Here is a 24,199-nt window from a genome sequence, read left to right on the forward strand (position 1 = left end):
GGAAGACTGGTCTGATTATGAAAAACGTCTTCGACAGCACTTCTTGGCATTTCATGTCACAGACGAACAACCATGTAAGTCTCTGTTCCTTTCCTGGATTTCACCTCAACTGTATCGGTTGTTGTCGCAATTGGCTCCTATGAAGGATCCTGCATCTTTGTCCTTTGCTGAAATGTGCTCACTTCTGTCTGTCTATTTTCAAAAGCAAATGCATGTGGTAGCCTCTCGTGTTGCCTTTTATTGTTGTCAAAAACAGCCACATCAATCCTATCGTGCTTGGGCTGCTGAACTTCATGGCCTCAGTCGAAAGTGTCAATTTGTTACTGACATTCACAAAGAATCCTATGCCGATTCCATGGTACGGGATGCTATTATCTGGTCGGCGCCCGACAAAGAAGTTCGGCAACGTGCCCTTCAGTTGGCAAATCTGACTCTAGATGAAGTTCTCTCCATTGCGCAGTCTTTTGCAATTTTTCGCGCCGCTGGGGCGCAAATAGAGGCATGGGGTGATGTCGGGGAAATACAACCTCTGTGCACTGTTGACGACGCGTGCGGAGCGTCCCCGCTGGCCGACGTGGCTGCAGTGCGCTCCCATGTGCAGCCTCGGCCTAACCGTAAACAACCTGCTAAGAAACTGCAACAAAACCCCCGGCAACTTCTTTCATGTCCACGGTGTTTTACGAAACGTTCACGCGAGGATTGTCCCCAACATTGGGCTGTGTGTCACAATTGCAAAAAGAAAGGTCATGTGTCTTCAGTTTGCAAATCCGACCGCATGCATGATGTTCATGAACATGACACTGATTCTGATTCTGTGTTGTCTGTCAATTGCACTTCTTCCCTTTCAGGGAAGTTATTCCTCACTGTCCAAATCCTTGGTCGCGATGTTCGCATGCAGGTGGATACCGGTTCTGCTGCCACTACAATTAATTCTCAGACATATCTTCAGTTGGCTTCTCCACTCCTGTCACCTGTCACTCGGCAATTACGGACGTACAATAAACAGAAGATTTCTCTCTTGGGACAGTTTAATGCGCGGCAACCACCAGTGCTCTCGCCCGCATTTTTTCTTTGGAAGGCCTCCCCTCTACTCTTGTTACTGATAATGGTCCGCAATTTGCCTCTTCTGAATTTGCAGATTTTTGTGCTCGTCACGGCGTTATGCATGTCACGGTCCCGCCGTTCCATCCACAATCGAACGGTGAGGCTGAATGACTGGTCCGCACATTTAAGGCTCAGATGCGGAAACTTCTGACTTCTTCTGCTGCTGATGATATGCTTCTCCAGTTTCTGGCGTCTTACCGTTTCACCCCCGTGGGCGACCACAGCCCGGCTGAGCTCTTACATGGCCGACAGCCCCGCATGCTACTTCATCTTCTACGGCCTTCCACCTCATGGCCGCGAGTGCCTTCACTTGTCCGGTTCACCGCCGACGACCTCGCCTGGGTACAGGGATATGGCAGGTGGCCAAAATGGAGCCCGGGCCCCATCTTACGACACCGTGGCCGATGCCTGTATGAAATCCAGACGGACACAGGTGTTGCAGTGCGTCATTCGGACCAGCTTCGATCTCGTGTGCCGGCAACGCCTGTTCCGAATGCCGCTACACCACCTTCGGCTCTACCTGACGCTCGGGATCTTGGCATCTCTCAATACTCACAATGCAGCCCTCTCACTGTCATCGCGATGCCAGCACAAGAACGGACGCCACCAGGAGACGTGCCCATGCAGGAACCGGATGACCATCCTCTGTCAGAGCCAATCTACTTGCCACCTCCTCCAATGGACGCTGACACATTGCCCATGTCTCCTGTTATATCAACTGGACTTGCCGCAACGGGCAGATTGGTGCATGGGGCCCCAGCAAGTTCGACCCCTACGTCTCCTGTCATCTCGAGCCGTTATCATCGGGGACACTTCAGTCCATACGGAAAGCCTCCTCCTCGAGACTTTACAGCGAGTCAAACATCGCCTATGGACGTTAGCCATCTCCAGGACACCTCCATCAGGACCAGTGCAACAATTTCAAAGGGGGGAAAAGTGTTGTGACTCGCCAATCATTCAAAGCACCGCCACGCAATTACGCGCGTCCTCTACATGCGCCGCTGTCTGCCAGCCATGCAGCAGCTGCGCCACCTAAGCGGCCAGCCGAGCAACAGCCGCTAGGCTGGGACTCAGTGCTCATTCGAATGCTAAAGTGTACACATGTCTTGCTTGTCAACTTACTCTGTGACTTATATGTGTTGTGTCGTTCTGAAATATACGTGTTAAACTTGACGTTATAACAGTTGATACCCTTGATTTTGGAGATTATCCAGAGAGCAAATGTTCCTGAGTTAAGCCATTTAAAGTATTTGGTGTTTCCTCCAGTTACCCTGTTCTCTATGTAGACACCTAAGTATTTCAAACAGTATACCCTCTGCATCCCCTGCCTCTTGTTTGTAATAACAATCTCCTGTGGGCTTTCACAATGAAATGCAACTGATTTTCATGAGGTTTATTATTAGAAAACTACTGGGAACCACTTCAGAACATCTGCAAGTAATTGGATGACATTAAACTCTTAGGTCAGTGGATATTTTATTGCACATCATTCTCAAAACTCTGTCACATCTTGTTCAGTGCACAGTTGCTAATGCCAAGTAATACTGAATTTTATTGACAGTAACTGTAAATAATCTAAAAGCAGTCTTTTGGATACAAAAAAGTAACAAATACCATATAATTTATATTTAATCTGAGTGTAAGAAATGCTTCTTTGCTTTATTGTAGAAGGTTTTAATTGTGTTTAGTACATATCAAGTTTTTCTGACTCCACAGGTTGAAGGTACATTCAAGCTGTACTCACCACCAGTATTATTAGGCTATGAAAGGGAATCTCAACTCTCACAGCTGGCAAGTTTGTCACTTTCTGGAGATAGTCAGCTTTTGCAGCCACAGAATGATGCAACATTTCTCACTCTTTTCATCACAGTGCAACCTCCTCTTAACCCACCAGAATTACTGAAGGTATTCCAAACATCCAATTTGTATCTATATTTTATATGTTCATTTTGTAATATAGAGACTTAGTCAGAATAGAGATATCTTCCATTTTTAAATATACAAAAAGGTACCCAAAAGAAACTGAACTGATTTTTGGTGGACAGAGCTTCTGTACCACTACATTTTGCTGCCAGTAGAACATAGAGTGAACATTCCAGAGCCAGTAAGCTGAGTTCCATCGCTGATGAAGGTTAGGACTAATTTTGGCAGAGCTTGAAGTAACAACGGTTTTATGTGATTATCTTTTTTGCAATGGCTGATTTCATGAACAGCATGCAGCTGCGAAATTCTGGTGTTTGCTCAGAAAAAGTGGAATTCTTGAAATGTTAAAAACAGTGTACTAGGATGATTCCATGGGGGAAAACTCAATTGTTTGAGCGGTTTTCCTGTTTCAAAAATGGTGAAATGTGAGTTGATGACAAACCTTGTTCTGGTTGCCCTTCCATGACCTAAACACAAGAAAATGTTGAAAACATTTGTGCACTCATCAACAGACATTGATGATGGACTATTGTAGAAATTGTGGAGCTGTTGGGAATGACTTAGAGTGACAGAAGATTTGAGAATAAAAAGGGTGGCTAACAAATTTTTGCCATGACTGCTGACTGATGAACGAAAATAAGGTCATGTGGAAGCACGCTGTGCTTTGAAAAAAGAGTCCTGCAATGATCCAAAGTTTTTTTTCAAGAATTATCACAGGTGTGGAACTTGGTGCTATGCTTACAATCCTGAATCAAAGCAGTAGTCAAGCCAAAGGAAGACTTCAAGTTTGCCTCACCCCACGAAAGCTCATAAGGTGAAATGAAACATTAAAATAATGCTGCTTTTTTTCCCCCTACATGAGAGGAGGCACACATTCAGAGTTTGTTCTGTGGGGTCAGACAGTTAATCAGGCTTTTTACTTGGAAATTTTGAAATGATTGTGCCACAGGTGTGCAGCAGAAGTGGCCTGATTTGTGGCAGTTGGATGACTAGTTTTTCCATCATGACAATGCCCCTACTCACACAGCTCTTCTTGACCAAAAATTGGTGAGACCCCTGTTCCTCACACCGCATACTCACATGATCTTGCCCATTGCAACTTCTTTATGTTTCCTGGAATGAAAAGAGACATAAAAGGAAAGCATTTTTCTGATGTTGATGTTGCTGACATACAGAAAAAAACTACCGAGGTGCTGTCAAGCATCACAAAAGATGAATTCATCTTCACTTACCAATTCAGTTGCTACCCTCGCATTTCAAATAAGTCCTTTCAAGTTATTAATGTTGACGAACTCTCAAAGCCTTAACACATGTGGGTCCATATGGTAGAGTATGATACAAAATGCATACAGCATGTTATCGTATAGAATAAAAGCTTTATTTTGTTCAAATGGTGCACAACAAGAAAGCACATCTGCTTGATCTGAAACCTTAGAGAGCACCGCCCCCCCCCCCCCCCCCTCTCATCCCCCATCCATATTGTGGAACAGTGGGGAAAGGTGATCGCCATGGGCCAATGATGGTGCATAGTATCCAATTGTTGTGGAATGTCAGTTGTTGGGAGAATTTCGACAACGTTCACTTGTAGGGAGTTGTCCTGATGGTCCTCAATTGGAGTGACAAAGGGGTATGATGTTCATGGGGTGGTGATTGTTGGGAAACCTTTGGCGGACAGCCATGATACGATGGCTGCCATGTCCATGTCATTGGGCAGTTTGCAGGAACATGTGAGATGCTGGTTAATGAAACCATTCCCAGTGCCACATTCAGGATGTTGACCTTTGATGACCAGGAACTTATCAAGCAGTTTGATGCTAAGATCATCAGGTTGGAAGTATTTGACATCAAGTTATATTACAAAATTGTTGATGGCCATGGTGTGTGTGTGGCCAAGTCACTATGTTTGATGGTAGATGCTGATATGTCATTGTCGGTGGATGTGTCATCCTGAAGAATCCATGCAGGTTGTAGATGGTTGATGGATACTGTGCTGGGTGTTCCAGTCAGTAGTATTTTGAATGTGCCATGTTTTAGAGCCTTGTGTGGATCTGTATAGCCTTGTGTGATTCTGTATAAGGAAGCTGTAAATCAGACAGGATTGTACCATAATCAAGCACAACATGATTGCAGACCACTAGTACCGTATGATTGAATACTTTAGGAGTGCTATGACATTTTAGAGGCTGTATCTTGAGTTTTTTAATGTGTTCTTTCATCCTGGTGAGGAGAGCAGGAAGTCTGCTGGTTTATTCCAGTGGCAACTGTAGCACAAATTCAGTAGGAAGGGCGAGCAGCTTGACATAGAGAACTTTAGTGATAGTGGCATGAAGGTAATTTTTGTGGGTGGTGCATATGCCTAATAGCACCCTTGGTACAGCTTCTGTCCAGTGACCACCAAGGCTCACAAGGAAGGCTTTTAGTACTTGATGCCATTGTTCCACAATACTGTAGCTTTGAGGGTGGTATGTGGTCATTCAGTGATGATGAGTGCCACAGAAGTTACATAATTTACTGAACAGGGCAGCTTCAAATTGTCAGTCTTGATTTATGATTATGGACACTGGACACCCGTACTGGGAAATCCAAGCTTCTATGAGGGCTCTGGCGGTTGGCACTGCTGACATGTCTTGGAGAGACTGCATTGTGTGGTTGATGACTGAAAGGATGTATTGGTAACCCTCAGATTCCCGGAGGGGTCCCGCCATGTCTTGAAAATGCCTTATCAGTATCATAAACTGTCTGAAGTGTGGTTGTGCCTGGCATCCCACTTTGCTTTCTTGAAGAGGTATGCACATGCATGTCAACTCCTTGAAATCTTTCTTGACATTTGACCATACAAAATGAACTATAATGAGGCACTTCAAAGGTTGAACATTGGGATGTAACAAAACTGGTTGAGGTATGAAGGAATACATTTGTTTCATGACACATTCTACTGCAACTGTCTCATTGTCCCCTGTATAGGATGATGTTCAAGTTTCAGGGTAGTAGTTGTGTCATTGAGGAAGACTTAGAGCTGTTTGTTGTGCTGTTCAGCCTCCACAAATTTATCATAGCTGATTTGTGTGCGGAGAGGATATTGATCCATGAGAGGTAATTAATGATGCCATTGTCCATGCCTTTAATCTGATGCGTGTTGGTTGTAAACTGTGTGATGTAATCTATGTGGCAGAAATGTGTAGTGCATAGGTTTTTCAATGGGTTATAGATTGAGCCCTATAGTGGTTGGTGATCTTGTTGATGACTGGTGGGCTGCCTTCTACATTGTCCTCGAAATGACAGATTGCCTCATAGACTGCAAGAAATTCACAGTTGTAGGCAGACCATTTACTTTTGGAAAGAGTCCGTTTTCACAAAAAAAATCTGTTTGGTTGCTGTACACCTCCCACTTCAAGTCGCTTGTGCCAGATATTATGATTAACCATTTGAGTGCCAACACCATGAAAAATATATAACTTAAAAAATTTTCACGCTGAAGACAGATGCCCCTGCAAGGTAGTGGGTGAAGTCCCCGATATTCTATAGCGGGTAACTGCCAGTTAGGATACATGCGTTAAGAGTTCTGTAGTCACCACATGAACATAAAGTATCATCTTTCTTTGGCACTAGTTTAATGAGGAAGCCCACAGACTGTTTCAAGGTCTGACTATTTGGGCTTTTAAAAGTTCATCAACCACTGCCTTGGTGGTGCATAGTTTATCTGATGGAAATGGTGTTGTCTGTGTCAGACTGGAGGGGACCAGGCATGGTGGGGATCTTGTGTATTGTTCCATTACTGTTGGTGCACTGGGTGAATAACAAGCAAGGGGAATTCGTGGGTGGTAAGCTGTGCATGGTAAGAGCAGAGAGCACTAGAGCAAGAGGTGCATTACTAACCTTTTTGGTACTTAAAGGCTTTGTATATGGCTGGTGTAGGTGCATTGGAAGTGTGTTGCACTGGTACAATTGCGTTATCATCAAAAAGTGAGGTTGGTCAATAGTTTTGTATATGATGATGTGCTGCAGTGAGTTCTTCAGATGTTTTTTGGATTGCTGGTCATATTGTTCCATTCTCCTGTTTGAGGGCGTAGAGACTCCAGGTGGCTCTCGAAATAAAGAAACTGGTTTTGTTAAGTCTTAATGATTGAGTTGATGCAGTCAAGTAGAAGATGATAGTGACCATCCATTGGGGTGTACTACTAGTTGTTGGGTACAGAAAATGTAATACGGACATGTTGCATTTCCAAGAGGGCATGGCTGGTGATGCCAGCAGCTTAGCAATCATTGCATGTTGAATCAACATGCCATTTGACGAATCCAGTAGAAGCTGGGAATGCCAGAGGAAATCAGTTTGCTGACATGTGCAATTGAAAGTTTCTTGTGACCATTGTTCTGAACCCCAGGTCCAATGTGCGAGTTTCAGAGCCTTAAACAGTGATTGCTTTGTTCACTGCGTGATGATGTATAATAGTGTTTCTGTGTGCTGTGGCAGCAAAGAATCAAGGTCCCACACTTATGTCGGAGCCATAATCAACTAAATAGTATCGCTGTCCAAGGTTATCTGAGACATAGAGTCTGCCATTGTCCTGCATTGGAGAATGTGCAGTGGTCCTTTGCTATGCGAGATGAGGTGGCTTGAATGATAATGATGATCTTGTGCACCTATTGCAGGCCATGCAGCCCTTTTGGGTGGTTACATAGCAAATGGCAGTTGCACGCAGTATCGCCAAACTATGCATGATAGCAGCAGACAAATTTTGCGGTGTCACTGGTGACGTCATGTGCACTGAGGGTGCTGTCCAATACAGTGAACCATACAGATTACAGACTGGAGGCGACATCTGTGGGTGGTCATTTCAATTGCCACGGAAGAATTGGTAGCTGTAACATAGGTGAATGTCCCATTTTCATATGCAATGCAATTGTTAGGGCAGCTAGACAGTGCATTTGTGTTGGTGACTGCATCAACACTGGGCCCAAAATTAGTTCACAAGGCACAAAAGGGTCATTGTTCACAGCAGGTGATCAGGGGTAAGTTCAGTCAGATACTAGTGGTTCAGTACGGGCCTTTTGCAGAGCAGTGGTGGTAACGAAATCACACAGGGTGTCACTGTTCAGAATTATTGACAATCATTGATGCACTCCACAGGCAAGTGTCACTCTCACTTTTGAAGAATATACTTCGTTGGAGAGGTGGCTGCGATGCATTGTATACTCCGGTACTGCACTCGTTCACGTAATTCATGAACTACAATGCACAATGCTTACAAAGTGGCTGCGGTTTTGATACATAAGAGCTGGTTTGGTGTGTATTTGCTGTAATTCATGGTTGTTTTGGGACACCAATGTAGATCTATATGATAGAGAATGACACAATATACATACAACATGATACGGTATGGAATGAAAGATTTATTCAGCTCACATTGTACACAGTAAGAAAGCATTTATGCTCAAGCCAAAAACACAGTCAGTTCCAAAGATAGTCTGTTGTGAAGCAAGATTGATTGTTGGCAGGGTAGCACAATGTGGTCTCCCCCCCCCTACTCCCACCACCCACCTCGCACCCCATCCCCCCCCCCCCCACCCACTAACCCCCTTCCCCCCCCCACACACACACACACACACACATTAGTAAATTAACAATCCCAGTGTGGAGTAACTGATAACATGTCATGAAATGAGAGGCAAAGGAGAGACAAGAATGACAAAAAGAAATTTTATAATGTTTAGAAGAACAGAAAGAAAAGAAGAAGAAATACAGAGAGCGGCATGAAATGACATCACATTTAAAAAACTGTTCGGTGGTTTCAGTGACTGGTCCTAACAGTGTAGCAATGTACCTACTAAAAAACAACCAAATACAAATGCTTTATGGCAGACACAATTTTGACAAGCGATAGACAGTTTCAAAAATACAGTCCCTAAGGAGATTACCAAAAAAAGAAGGAAAATAAATCTTTTGACTTGATGTTCCAAGCAGAGTAACAAAAATCATTTGCTTAATTGATATGACCACCCTTCAGCCACCTGTGTAATCATTCAATGACTCTGGGGATGTTTCCTAACAGATTCATATGTAGAATAATGATACCTCCTGTGGTGCCCAGGGGCACAAGTCACAACACACATGATGGCTCTAATGTGCAAGTCATGAAAAAGCAATGCTTATGCAGTCCATAGCAGCCATGTGGGATTTTCAGATATGCCCCCAGACCACCAGGAGGTGCACCGAGAACTATAGATCACTAGGTACCTCGCCAGGCAACAGCAAGAGGTCACTGTCCACGTCGCAAGACCACACCTACGTCTGGTCATGAGTTACTAGGGGGTAGAACGTCCCTTCCTGGAAAACAGGTATTTAAAGAGACCCTAGTATTACTGGTGACAGTTCCCGTCGACAAGAGTGGCTGACTCGTGTGCCGACTACTTGTAGTCCCTCAGTTAAGCTCTTGTTGACATACAATTGATGACAACAGCAGAACATCAAAAAGTAGGCTTCTGCATTGGAAAAGATCTTTCCTCAAGTGTTAGTTATTTCACTGTTTAGTTCTGGCTCCAGGGAATTAGGTGGAGCCAAATCCACAAAACTGTATGTCGTTTGGAACCACGGAAGAGGCAAAGTTAATTTGTGATTATAAATTGTGACAAACAGATTTTTTGTTTTCAGAAGGACAATAATGAATTTATTGCACTCCTCCTGGGACTCTCTTTCAGTTAGGACATATTGACAGGTTTCCTAACATCCATCTAAAAGAATGCAAACAAGAAAATCGCCTCTAATTGGTGGCCAATTTCACTCCCTTTTTTTTTTTTTCAAAATGCGTGCAGAAAGTAGGTTGTAACAGAAAACTGACTCCCTCTTTACAGCATTACTTGCCAGCTGCCTCTCAGTGTGGCTATTGTAAGGGATTTTCCACAGAAAAGGCCATATATGATTTCAAAAATATAATCCTGCCAGGGATAAAACTGTCCTGTTGGTATATTCTGTGACATTTCCAATGATATTGATTTTTGTGAAGCACAAAATTCTAGTTGGGAAACTATAGTTCTATGTCATAAATTATATTCCTCTTTCAAGGACTGAGTCTTAACTTCATAACAAAAAACAGAAGGTGACCTTAACAATATGTAGATGACAGAAATCGAAACAAAATCAGAATGTGGCTTGAGATTTTAAGGAGGGACTGGAGGTCAGTTTGAATCACAGGGATGGGATCAGATGGCAGATGCTGTTTGTAGAGGTGTCAGGCAGCTGGCATAGACCTTCACTAGTATACACCTTTTGGTCAAGTACCACAGTGGTAGATCCTTTGCCTGCTGGAAGGATAATGATGGGAGTCATCAGCTTCTAGGGGACATAGAGCCCGGAGTTCTGCAGAGGACAGGTTAGTGTCATTTTGTGTGGACATGAAGAAGGGTTGTGAAGCAATGCTGGATGTGAGAAATTTTGGGAAGACTTGTAACGGATGATTTTGAGGTAGTGATGGTGGATTGAGCTGGGATCATGGGCAAACCATGAACCATGGACCTTGCCATTGGTGGGGAGGCTTGCGTGCCACAGCGATACAGATAGCCGTACCTTAGGTGCAACCACAATGGAGGGGGTATCTGTTGAGAGGCCAGATAAACGCGTGGTTCCTGAAGAGGGGCAGCAGCCTTTTCAGTAGTTGCAGGGGCAACAGTCTGGATGATTGACTGATATGGCCTTGTAACACTAACCAAAACTGTCTTGCTGTGCTGGTACTGCGAATTGCTGATAGCAAGGGGAAACTACAGCCATAATTTTTCCTGAGGGCATGCAGCTTTACTGTATGGTTAAATGATGATGGCGTCCTCTTGGGTAAAATATTCCGGAGGTAAAATAGTCCCCATTCGGATCTCCGGATGGGGACTACTCAAGACAATGTCATTATCAGGAGAAAGAAAACTGGCGTTCTATGGATCGGAGCATGGAATGTCAGATCCCTTGATCAGCCAGGTAGGTTCGAAAATTTAAAAAGGGAAATGGATAGGTTAAAGTTAGATATAGTGGGAAATAGTGAAGTTCGGTGACAGGAGGAACAAGACTTTTCATCAGGCGAATACAGGATTATAAATACAAAATCAAATAGGGGTAATGCAGGAGTAGGTTTAATAATGAATAAAAAAATAGAAGTGCGGGTAAGCTACTACAAACAGCATAGTGAACGCATTATTGTGGCCAAGATAGACACGAAGCCCGCGCCTACTACAGTACAAGTTTACATGCCAACTAGCCCTTCAGATGACAAAGAAATTGAAGAAATGTATGATGAGATAAAAGAAATTATTCATATAGTGAAGAGAGACGAAAATTTAATAGTCATGGGTGACTGGAATTCGGTAGTAGGAAAGGGGAGAGAAGGAAATGTAGTAGGTGAATATGGATTGGGACTAAGAAATGAAAGAGGAAGCCGCCTGGTAGAATTTTGCACAGAGGGTAGCTTTGAGGGATGAAGTAGTGAAGGCAGCAAATGATCAAGTAGGTAAAAAGACCAGGGCTAGTAGAAATCCTTGGGTAACAGAAGAAATATTGAATTTAATTGACGAAAGGAGAAAATATAAAAATGCAGTAAATGAAGCAGGCAAAAAAGAATACAAATGTCTCAAAAATGAGATCGACAGGAAATGCAAAATGGCTAAGCAGGGATGGCTAGAGGACAAATGTAAGGATGTAGAGGCTTATCTCACTAGGGGTAAGGAAAATTAACAGCCTACAGGAAAATTAAAGAGACCTTTGGAGAAAAGAGAACGACTTGCACGAATATCAAGAGCTCAGATGGAAACCCAGTACTAAGCAAAGAAGGGAAAGCAGAAAGGTGGAAGGAGTATATAGAGGGCGATGTTCTTGAGGACAATATTATAGAAATGGAAGAGAATGTAGATGAAGATCAAATAGGAGATATGATACTTCCTGAAGAGTTTGACAGAGCACTGAAAGACCTAAGTCGAAACAAGGCCCCAGGAGTAGGCAACATCCCATTAGAACTAATGATAGCCTTGGGAGAGCCAGGCCTAACAAAACTCTACCATCTAGTGAGCAAGATGTATGAGACAGGCGAAATACCCTCAGACTTCAAGAAAAATATAATAATTCAAATCCCTAAGAAAGCAGGTGTTGACAAATGTGAAAATTACCGAACAATCAGTTTAGTACATCACAGCTGCAAAATACTAATGGGAATTCCTTACAGATGAATGAAAAAACTAGTAGAAGCCAACCTCAGGGATGATCAGTTTGGTTTCCATAGAAATATTGGAATACGTGAGACAATACTGACACTACGACTTATCTTAGAAGCTAGATTAAGGAAAGGCAAACCTATGTTTCTAGCATTTGTAGACTTAGATAAAGCTTTGGTCAATTTTGAGTGGAATACTGTCTTTCAAATTCTGAAGTTGGCACGGGTAAAATACAGGGAGCGAAAGGCTATTTACAATTTGTACAGAAAGCAGATGGCAGTTATAAGAGTCGAGGGACATGAAAGGGAAGCAGTGGTTGGGAAGGGAGTAGTACAGGGTAGTAGCCTCTCCCGAATGTTATTCAATCTGTATATTGAGCAAGCAGTAAGGAAACAAAAGAAAAATTTGGGTTAGGTATTAAAATCCAGGGAGAAGAAATAAAAACTTTGAGGTTCGCCGATGATATTGTAATTCTGTCAGAGACAGCAAAGGACCTTGAAGAGCAGTTGAACGGGATGGACAGTGTCTTGAAAGGAGGATATAAGGTGAACATCAACAAAAGCAAAACAAGGATAATGGAATGTAGTCGAACCAAGTCGGGTGATGCTGAGGGTATTAGATTAGGAAATGAGACACTTAAAGTAGTAAAGGAGTTTTGCTATTTGGGGAGCAAATTAAGTAGAGAGGGTATAAAATGTAGACTGGCAATGGCAAAGAAAGCATTTCTGAAGAAGAGAAATTTGTTAACATCGAGTATAGATTTAAGTGTCAGGAAGTCATTTCTGAAAGTATTTGTATGGAGTGCAGCCATGTATGGAAGTGAAACATGGACGATAAATAGTTTGGACAAGAAGAGAATAGAAGCTTTCGAAATGTGTTGCTATAGAAGAATGCTGAAGATTAGATAGGTAGATCACATAACTAATGAGGAGGTATTGAATAGGATTGGGGAGAAGAGAAGTTTGTGGCACAACTTGACTAGAAGAAGGGATCGGTTGGTAGGACATGTTCTGATGCATCAAGGGATCACCAATTTAGCATTGGAGGGCACTGTGGAGGGTAAAAATCGTAGAGGGGGACCAAGAGATGAATATACTAAGCAGATTCAAAAGGATGTAGGTTGCAGTAGGTACTGGGAGATGAAGAAGCTTGCACAGGATAGAGTAGCATGGAGAGCTGCATCAAACCAGTCTCAGGACTGAAGACCACAACAACAACATGGTCAAAACTGTTCAAGACAGGGTTCAGTGTCAGGTTTGCTGTTGGATAGGTTTTGGGATTGGGTTGCAAAGTGATATTTCCAGTTGACATTATGTGTGAAGGAAATTAGGTCCTTCACCAAAGCAGCATGATCAAATGCAGGTTTAGGGTTGGAAGTGACACCCTTAGATAATACAGGTAATTCAGGAGGGGAGAATGCTTTAGGTGAAAGGTTGAGGACACTGTATTGTTGTGAATGGTTCTTGTGATTATCGGTTTTTCTTGGTCTGGAAGGCAGTGGTGAAGGCTGTGGGATGTTAAGGAAGTTGGCCAAGCTTGGTTTGTCAGAGAGGAGTTGTGGTTGATGGTGTGACTGTTTAGGGAGCTGCAGAGGGACAGGGAGGGAAACACCACTCTTCAGGATCTTATGAGAAAGTGAGGTAGCTTTCTGGGTTGAAGTCTGGCATGGTGTTGCTGTTTGAAGTTGGCTTAGTGGATGATACCATCCAAGGAAACATGATGGACAGATAACTGCAGGATTTTGTAGGAGAGAAGTCTGTTGGGGTGGAAATTGGCTGATGAGGCATATAGGTCACAGATTAGGCAGATAAGAGCAATAAATTGCTATATTTCAAACTGTAAAAGAGCCTGGTCTACAGTAGGGTTACATCCAGAAACAGGGACTTTCAGTATTAGGCCTGTTGGAGTAGCTACAAGGGACAAGGAGGGTTCAAGAAACAGAATGTGTGATCTTAGTTTTCATAGTCGTTTGAATTTTAATATTTTCGATATTCGAGGTCATGATTGTACCAAGTATTAAAACTACATGAAATATATTTGCTGCTGCTGCAAATATTGACATCCATTAGCTGTATAATGGAATAGTGACTGTAGTAACCAAAACAAATGGCGGGAATGCCTTGGGCTGCGGATCGGAGCCACCAAGCAGGGAAACTGCCGGTGGTGGAGCACGCACCACCAGGTAAACACAGGACGAGTCGGGCAACAGACCACCGACAACTGACAACAACCAACCATGACTGACTATGACTGAAACAACAAGGAAGAGATAAACAATGGAGGCTTGTGGAAACCACAACACCAAACACCAATAGTATATCCACTCAGAACCAGAGCCAGGCAAATGTCAACAACGAGCAACGACCAGAATGCAGTACCGCCGAGATAGAAACGAAATCCAGAGCGAGTACCAGACTGACTGGACTAGGGCAGAGCGGGTCCGTATATACAAAACCGGAGGGAGCAGCTATTGGCCGCTGTCTGCACGTGGCATAGCGGTGGTGCCCTCGCTGCGCGAGAGCTGCTGAGCGGAATAGCCGCCGCAGAGGTGGAGCCCTCTATGGGCTGACCAAGTCCATTTGTTCTGGCGCGTGTTCGACCTCCGCGGCGGAAGGTACTAGAGTGACAAAAAAAATTTGAGCCATGCTTGTACTTAAACCTAGATTTTCCACTTATCATGAGCAGTCACCTTACCGTTAGGCTATCTGACCACAACACCCAGCCAGATTGAAACTACCATATTTCCTGAGCCATGGATGTACAGCCTGCAGTCATACCTCTATTATGTATATTTCTGTACAGGGGAAACATTTTGATTGAAAATTTCTTGCCCAGTATCAGTGGATGAATGTGATATTACAAATCCTCTTTTGTTCAGAAGTATGATGGGATGTTCCTTCAGACATGTTTGTGGCAACCACACCTATTATGAAATACATGAAATGTGTTTGCAGTTGCAAATAGTGACAACCAACTGCTATATAATTTAATGACAACAACAAAAATTGGTGTTGAACTTGGACTCAAACCTGGATTTCCATGGTTGATGACCTGCGGAAGTTTTGGTCTGGCCGTGAGTCATTGTTAAATGCCTAATGGTGAGGCAGTCAGTCGCAATATGTGGAAAATCCAGATTCGAGTCCTGGTCCAGCACAAATTTTCATTGTCATCATTCGATTATACGGCTGTAGATTGTCAGTATTCACAACAGCGAGTGCATTTCATGTACTTCGTAACAGCTGTAGTCATCTCAGTGCCTGTTTGTTCAGGCATGCGTGCATGCATGTCCAAAGGAACACTGTATCGTACTTATGAATGACAAAGGCACTGCAATATCACAAGTATTAATAGTTACTTAAAGCAGATTCAGCCACAATGTTTGTTAATGTTATTTACCTTATGAACAGTATTAATAAATAATGTTGTGGAAGATGACAAATAACTTAGGAAAGAAACATTTGTCCAGCAAAAGAGAGCAGTAGGAGTCCTCTGTAACTGAACACCTTCAAAGATCTTGTAACTCTTACAGGCAGTTCCCAGTATACTCATAAATGGCATTTGTTGCTAGTAATAAAACTCAGTTTCAATTATCTTGTTAGCTATAATCAAGGACTTGTGATCTTACCCTTGTACGTAGTGTAATAAAACTGAGGGCGGGGTCATTGTCAGATTGAAGATGTTGATTTCATGGAAGGAGTGACATATAAGATAAGGATTAAAAAGGACAGTCTGTGATCTGGGTTCTACCATGAGACAGGAAATGGATTGGTATGGAATATGTTTTTATGTTACACTATTCTTCTGCAGTTTTGAAAGCATACAATTTACTGTTTTAAACCGTTCGAACAGATTCACACAGCTGTAGGCTTATATCAATGATGACAGTCTATTGAATAATTTTGCTTTAAGTGAGTCTTTAGTTTCTCCTGCTATGTCTGTTGATCAAACAGTTCATGGATGTACTGCCTGTTCATACTGTCTAGTGGACACAATATTTCAATAATCAGTCCAGGTGTGCTATTGTACTGTAGGTGTAGTCTACCCATAAAGGAGGTAGCTTACAAAACCTTCATTCTTGTGATACTTGGGCAATGCCTATCACTCTGGGACCCTTCCATGAAAGGATTGGTGGATGAAATACAGAAGATTCAGAGAAGAGAAAAACATTTTTGTCACAACTTCATTATTTATCATGAAAGCATCAGAAAGATGATCACCCAACTCCAGTGGCAGATGCTACAAAAAAGATATTTTGCTTTATGACATGGTTTCCTGTTAAAATTGCAAGAGCATAAATTTTTAGAAGACTCAACCAATATTTTGCTTCCCCCTACATGTATTTTGTGAAAATACAATATAGGCAACTCATGATTTGTGACTGGCATAGGAAGGAGGGGGAAGTAATAATAACCGAATACAGAGCATCCTCCAACAGACACTATAGGGTGGCTTTCAGAGTATAGAAGTAAAAAATGGAGTAATTGCTACATAAAATAAATAAAATGGATTGTGAATTGATAGTCTGTGGTGACTTCAATATTGATTTCCTCACAAATAGTGGAAATAAAGAGACCATTTTGAACCTTGCAACATCCTACAATTTAAAGGCTGAAGTAAAAGCAGCTACCCGAGTAACAGAAACTAGCCAAACAGCTCTTGATCAGTTTCTAGTCAAGAAGAGTTTACACAACACCTGACTAAAAATTTTCAATGCAGGTTTTAGTGACCATCTTGCTCAAATATTAAACATAAAAGTACAAGGCAGTATTATTAACAACATGTCTTTCAGAACAGCACATCGAAGTTATAATCAGCATAATGTAAACTACTTCAACAACTTATTACAGAAAGAAAAATGGCCAGGAGTGTACAAAATGAATGATATAAATGAAAAATTCAACACTTTCATTGATACATTAACCCATTTCTTTGAACTTGCATTCCCACTGAAAACATTAACCATACGGGGGAACTCTAGAACAAACAGCTGGATCACAAATGGAATAAGCGTTTCATATATAACTCAAAAAATTCCTCACCTGAAGTACACGCATACTATAAAAAATACTCCAAAATATTAAGAAAAGTAATAAAAGCAGCAAAAATAATGAATAGAATAGAATATTTTTATTAGCCTTTCAGTATTTTTCATACAATTGGCTTTGTCAAAGTTTGCAGAGGGTTTTAGTTTCAGTACAATATTCAAATAGTTACAGAAAGGGAAGGAAAGGAACTAAAGACCTTTTCTTCAGCATTATGTAAAACAATGTTTTCTACTAAACAATGTTTTCTACTAAAAGGAGACGATGATGAACAGTTACAGCAGACAGTAAACGTGGTCACAAAACAGCTTAGCAGCTGGGCACAGAGTGATCAGCTTGTAATAAACAGTAAGAAAACCATTGCTCTAAAATTCCACAATGTTCCTAACAAGGACATGTTTATTCCATCAGTCTCTATCAATGTTGAACCAGTTGGTAACAATACTGAAACCAAATTCTTAGGACTTTGGCTGCAGATTAACATCAGATGGAATAAGCATATTGAATATCTCAATGCAGAACTGAGCAAAACATGTTACTGTTCATCAGGATAGAGGTCAGGAGCGGTGTGCATTGTAAAATGAAAAGTAGAGAAGTTGGAATGGACCCAATTTATTCCTGTAACGATGGTACATGGGTGCCTATGTAGGAATGAGCAGCCCCAAGAGGGGTTGCCATCTGCTCATCAAGAGGTTTGAGGAGAGAGGCAGAGGCTAGAGGAGCGACTACTTGGGGCCGAGGTCTGAAGCTGAGAGAGTGCAGAGCTGTTTCCAAGCCGCCCTCGCCACTTCCGGCCGTGTCCTCACGTGATCACACAACTAGTCTTTGATTGGAGGGTTGATTCCGCCAACGCGCCTTGCTAGTAGCGTACCCATGTCAGCGCAACCAACCCGTGGGACTAGAGTCTGACCAGGGAGCACGTGGCAGGAATGTGCCGACCATGGTCTTCTGGCCAGCACCTTCCACCACAGTATACCCAAGCCGGCTATGGCCGTACATTATGAATGGAAAAATTATTTAATACAATTTTACCGGCAATGATCCCTCTTGGAGGGGTCTCCTCCCTGCACATTACCTTCTTTGTTCATTAAAATCATGCTATAGTGAGAAAACAGTATTGAATGCATATCATGCGTACTTTCATTCTCGTCTTTGATATGGGGTCACCTTCTGGGGAAACTTGAAAACAGCTAATAGTACTTTTATACTACAAAAAAGGGCAATTAGAATCTTGTTTGGTTGCAAGCCTAGAGACTCTTGTAAACCCCTGTTTAATAAATCTGGTATCCCTCCATTACCATGTGTATACATTATGGAAACCCTTTTGTTCTTTAAATTAAATGTGATTGGTAAGGACTGGAGACTGCAAAAAAACTGTGATATACATGATCACATTACCAGACAAAACAGAAACTTACATATGACTCAAATCAGCACAGCACTGTGCCAAAAAGGTACTTTTCACATGGGAGTTAAGCTTTATAACAAACTTCCTGAAAACATAAAAGCTATCACAGAGGCCAATACATTTGGAAAATCTCTAAAGTCATATTTACAGCATCACTGCTTTTACTCCATTGAAGAATAATTTATGAAATGTGTTATATAAATACTTACGTGTAAAATGTATTATTGTAACCTTAAATATGTATGCCTTGAAATGGCTTCCAGCCTGTATATTTATAACTTGACTTGTCTAATGTCTTATGCATAAGCTGCTATTTAGACAACAGGACCAATAAAAAATACAATACAATTCAGTACAATGTAGATATCAGCTTGAGCCGCACTTCCTCTACAAGCTCCAACCCAGAGCTAGGTGTTTCAAGTTCGTCTTTGAGGTGTGACACAATTGCATGTCTAGCTTACAGAACATATATTTTTTCTGTTTGTTTTAGTTTCCCTTTGTCCTTTAGGAAACATGGTCACTGAGCCCAGTTTCAGTATAGACATTCTCAAAGAAGTCAGATATATTCGTTGTCATCCAATGTAATATATTTCCATCATGACTGGGTTTTCAAAAAATTTTGTCCAAGCAGTTGTCAGAGAAATCATTTACCACCCTTTCACAGGATGTAGTTTCACATTCATTTCTTATAAAACTGTAACTATCCCAACTGGCTGTTGCATCATTTAAGTCTCCTCCAATTATGAGAGTATAATCGAGGAACATATCTATCAGCACACTGAGGGATTTTCTTAAGTTTCCAATTACATGTGTGGTGAATCTGGTGGTCAGTGCAAGGATCCAGTTATAAGTGTATATCTGCCTTTGATACCAAGTCTTATCCAAACAATGCAGTTTCAGTTTCTAAACTGAAGGATTTGAGTTTCTTGTCTACTGCATCAAATACATCACCTCTGTTTTCTACCTAGCCTACCTATTCTTTCAGTATACACTTAGATTTACCCCAAAAAATAGTACTGCAGTCAATTTCAGATTTCAGCATGTTTTACATTTCTAGTATTTTATGAGCTCCACTCCTTTTAAGGACTGCTTCAAACACTGGGACTTTGTTGCTAATGGTGTGATCGCAAGGACTTCAATAATTTCAAGGAAGCAACTTCTGACCTGTAATGCATCCATCTCCCATTTAGGGTCTAGATTATCACAGAACGTGTGAAATCTCTGATTCAGGCCTTTCACAGGGCTCAGAGCCGGAGACCCCCAATCAGATGTGGGAACTACGCTGCAAATTATGATTTCATTGAAACTGCATGAGCAAGGCTGGTGGGCTGGTGGTCTCAAAATTTTTTGCCATTTGCTAGAATGAACCAAGAATGGCATCAAAGACCAGATGATAGTCTTTGCTTACTTAAACATTTTCCAAATTCTGCCGTTGTCTGTGTCCTGTTTCACGAATGGGTGCTGGAACAGCCTTTTTAACATGATGAGCAGACATCACAGAGCATACGAAGTGATCCTATTCATCTTTTGTTGCAGTGTCTCTTAAGAGAACCATTATTCACCATACATTTAAACTCTCAATGATTAACAGACCTCTACCCTTTTGCATTTGCTTTGCATTGACACGGACACAGCAGGCTTCAAACAACAGGTAAAGTGTGTCTCACAGGGTTAGTTTCAGTTCAGTGAAGGTGTTGTTTAGGGCAGTGCATGTAATACCCCAAGTTCTCCTTTGTCATTGATGTACCACTCAAAGTCAAATGGATGAACAGTGGTATATCCTGTATTTCCAATAGAGAAGTACAATATCCATAGGAGAGGATATTACATGAGATTCCTTCAATGTCTCTGGTGCATGACTCTCAGCAGTTGGTCAACACACCCACTGAAATTGGCTTCCAGTTCTTTGATAGCAGTCAGGGCAATTTCTATCCACATATGAACAGCTACTAATCCATCCTGTGCCCAAGAATAGCTCACAGTGGGACTGCATTCTGACTAGTGTAGTCTGGCGGTCATTAGGAGGACCCAAGTATAAGTTTATGTCTGCCTCACAGTGTATATTGATTGACTGTCAGGCTTCACTGGTTCTGTTCTAAATTCAGAATCCGTTACACTAAAAAAATGGCAAGTCACTTTTAAAATCTGAAACTTCAACACTGAAGAAAGTTCTTTGTGTTATCCAAGATGAAAAAGTTAAATGATTGTGTAGCATTGTTGGCTGGGAGCCCCTGTATAGAGAAGTTCAGCCCCCTGGTGCAAGCCATCCTATTTGACAGCACTTTTGTGACTTATGCATTGATGAAGATGAGATGAAATGATTAGTACAGCACAAACATTCAGTTCCCAAGTGAAGAAAATCTCCTGTAATATCTTGGATGGGAATCAAACCCAGGCATCGTGATCTAGAGGTAGCGACGCCACTCAGTAGACAAAGAACTGTGAACAAAACTCAGATACAAGCTACAGATTCAAGATAACTTAGTGTATCAAACTGTTTTCAAGACTGAGATACAAGTTAAAGATTGAAGTTAACTTTGTGCATCAAACTTTCATCAAGATGTAGTCACTAACAGAGCTGTAAAACAGTATTAGAAACAGAGCTAACATATGACAAATGTGGACAACACGCACTAATGCTGAAAGGGGAAATGAAACAATGTGATATGAGAGTCATAATAATGCAAAACAAAATAGTATCACATAGTGCAGAAGTTGATTTTGTAAGAGCTCAATTTATGTCACAATGGTAATATTTAAAACACCAACTTAGAAGTTGTTGTTGTTGTGGTCTTCAGTCCTGAGACCAGTTTGATGCAGCTCTCCATGCTACTCTATCCTGTGCAAGCTTCTTCGTCTCCCAGTACCTACTGCAACCTACATCCTTCTGAATCTGCTTGGTGTATTCATCTCTTGGTCCCCCTCTATGATTTTTACCCTCCTCACTGCCCTCCAATACTAAATTGGTGATACCTTGATGCCTCAGAACATGTCCTACCAACCGATCCCTTCTTCTAGTCAAGTTGTGCCACACACTTCTCTTCTCGCCAATCCTATTCAACACCTCCTCATTAGTTATGTGATCTACCCATCTAATCTTCAGCATTCTTCTATAGCACCACATTTCGAAAGCTTCTATTCTCTTCTTGTCTAAACTATTTATCGTCCATGTTTCACTTCCATACATGGCTACATTCCATACAAATACATTCAGAAATGACTTCCTGACACTTAAATCTATACTCGATGTTAACAAATTTCTCTTCTTCAGAAACGCTTTCCTTCCCATTGCCAGTCTACATTTTATATCCTCTCTACTTCCACCATCATCAGTTATTTTGCTCCCCAAATAGCAAAATTCCTTTACTACTTTAAGTGTCTCATTTCCTAATCTAATACCCTCAGCATCACCCGACTTGATTCGACTACATTCCATTATCCTTGTTTTACTTTTGTTCATGTTCACCTTATATCCTCCTTTCAAGACACTGTCCATTCAACTGCTCTTCAAGGTCCTTTGCTGTCTCTGACAGAATTACAATGTCATCGGCGAACCTAAAAGTTTTTATTTCTTCTCCATGGATTTTAATACCTACTCTGAATTTTTCTTTTGTTTCCTTCACTGCTTGCTCAATATACAGATTGAATAACATCGGGGATTGGCTACAACCCTGTCTCACTCCCTTCCCAACCACTACTACCCTTTCAAAGCCCTTCAACTCTTATAACTAACATTTGGTTTCTATACAAATTGTAAATAGCCTTTTGCTCCCTATATTTTACCCCTGCCACCTTCAGAATTTGAAAGAGAGTATTCCAGTCAACATTGTCAAAACTTTCTCTAAGTCTACAAATGCTAGAAACGTAGGTTTGCCTTTCCTTAATCTAGCTTCTAAGATAAGTCGTAGGGTCAGTATTGCCTCACGTGTTCCAATATTTCTACGGAATCCAAACTGATCTTCCCCTAGGTCGGATTCTACTAGTTTTTCCATTCGTCTGTAAAGAATTTGTGTTAGTATTTTGCAGCTGTAACTTATTAAACTGATAGTTCGGTAATTTTCACATCTGTCAACACCTGCTTTTTTGGGATTGTAATTATTGTATTCTTCTTAAAGTCTGAGGGTAGTTCGCCTGTCTCATACATTTTGCTCACCAGATGGTAGAGTTTTGTCAGGATTGGCTCTCCCAAGGCCGTCAGTAGCTCTAATGGAATGTTGTCTACTCCTGGGGCCTTGTTTCGACTCAAGTGTTTCAGTGCTCTGTCAAACTCTACATGCAGTATCATATCTCCCATTTCATCTTCATCCTCTTCCATTTCCATAATATTGTACATAAGTACATCGCCCTTGTATAGACCCTCTATATACTCCTTCCACCTTTCTGCTTTCCCTTCTTTGCTTAGAACTGGGTTTCCATCTGAGCTCTTAATATTCATACAAGTGGTTCTCTTTTCTCCAAAGGTCTCTTTAATTTTCCTGTCGGCAGTATCTATCTTACCCCTAGTGAGATAAGCCCCTACATCCGTACATTTATCCTCTAGCCATCCCTGCTCAGCCATTTTGCACTTCCTGTCGATCTCATGTTTGAGATGTTTGTATTCCTTTTTGCCTGCTTCATTTACTGCATTTTTATATTTTCTCCTTTCGTCAATTAAATTCAATATTTCTTCTGTTACCCAAGGATTTCTACTAGCCGTTGTCTTTTTACCTACTTGATCCTCTGCTGCCTTCACTACTTCGTCCCTCAAAGCTACCCATTCTTCTTCTACTGTATTTCTTTCCCCCATTCCTGCCATTTGTTCCCTTACGCTCTCCCTGAAACTCTGTACAACCTCTGGTTTAGTCAGTTTATCCAGATCCTGTCTCCTTAACTTCCCACCTTTTTGCAGTTTCTTCAGTTTTAATCTACAGTTCATCACCAATAGATTATGGTCAGAGTCCACATCTGCCCATGGAAATGTCTTACAATTTAAAACCTGGTTCCTAAATCTCTGTCTTACCATTATATAATCTATCTGAAATCTGTCAATATCTCCAGGCTTCTTCCATGTATACAACCTTCTTTTATGATTCTTGAACCAAGTGTTAGCTATGATTAAGTTGTGCTCTGTGCAAAATTGTACCAGGCGGCTTCCTCTTTCATTTCTGACCCCCAATCCATATTCACCTACTACGTTTCCTTCTCTCCCTTTTCCTACTACCGAATTCCAGTCACCCATGACTGTTTAATTTTCTTCTCCCTTCACTATCTGAATAATTTCTTTTATTTCATCATACATTTCTTCAATTTCTTCCTCATCTGCAGAGTTAGTTGGCATATAAACTTGTACTACTGTAGTAGGCGTGGGCTTCGTGTCTATCTTGGCCACAATAATGCGTTCACTATGCTGTTTGTAGTAGCTTACCCGCACTTCTATTTTTTTATTCATTATTAAACCTACTCCTGCATTACCCCTATTTGATTTTGTATTTATAATCCTGTATTCGCCTGATGAAAAGTCTTGTTCCTCCTGTCACCGAACTTCACTATTTCCCACTAT

At 41.5% G+C, this 24,199-nt stretch overlaps 1 protein-coding gene across 1 annotated transcript in view; it reads left to right on the plus strand.

The window, feature by feature from the left end:
- Positions 1–24,199, plus strand: part of LOC126176645 (coiled-coil and C2 domain-containing protein 2A) — a 385,042-nt gene that overhangs the window by 258,440 nt on the left and 102,403 nt on the right. Inside the window, exon 16 of the mRNA XM_049923802.1 lies at positions 2,821–3,009. Within this exon, the coding sequence (XP_049779759.1) occupies positions 2,821–3,009 (189 nt within the window). The remainder of the gene's footprint in view (positions 1–2,820; positions 3,010–24,199) is intronic.

The sequence above is a fragment of the Schistocerca cancellata genome, chromosome 3, assembly GCF_023864275.1.
Source record: "Schistocerca cancellata isolate TAMUIC-IGC-003103 chromosome 3, iqSchCanc2.1, whole genome shotgun sequence".
Lineage (NCBI taxonomy): Eukaryota > Metazoa > Arthropoda > Insecta > Orthoptera > Acrididae > Schistocerca > Schistocerca cancellata.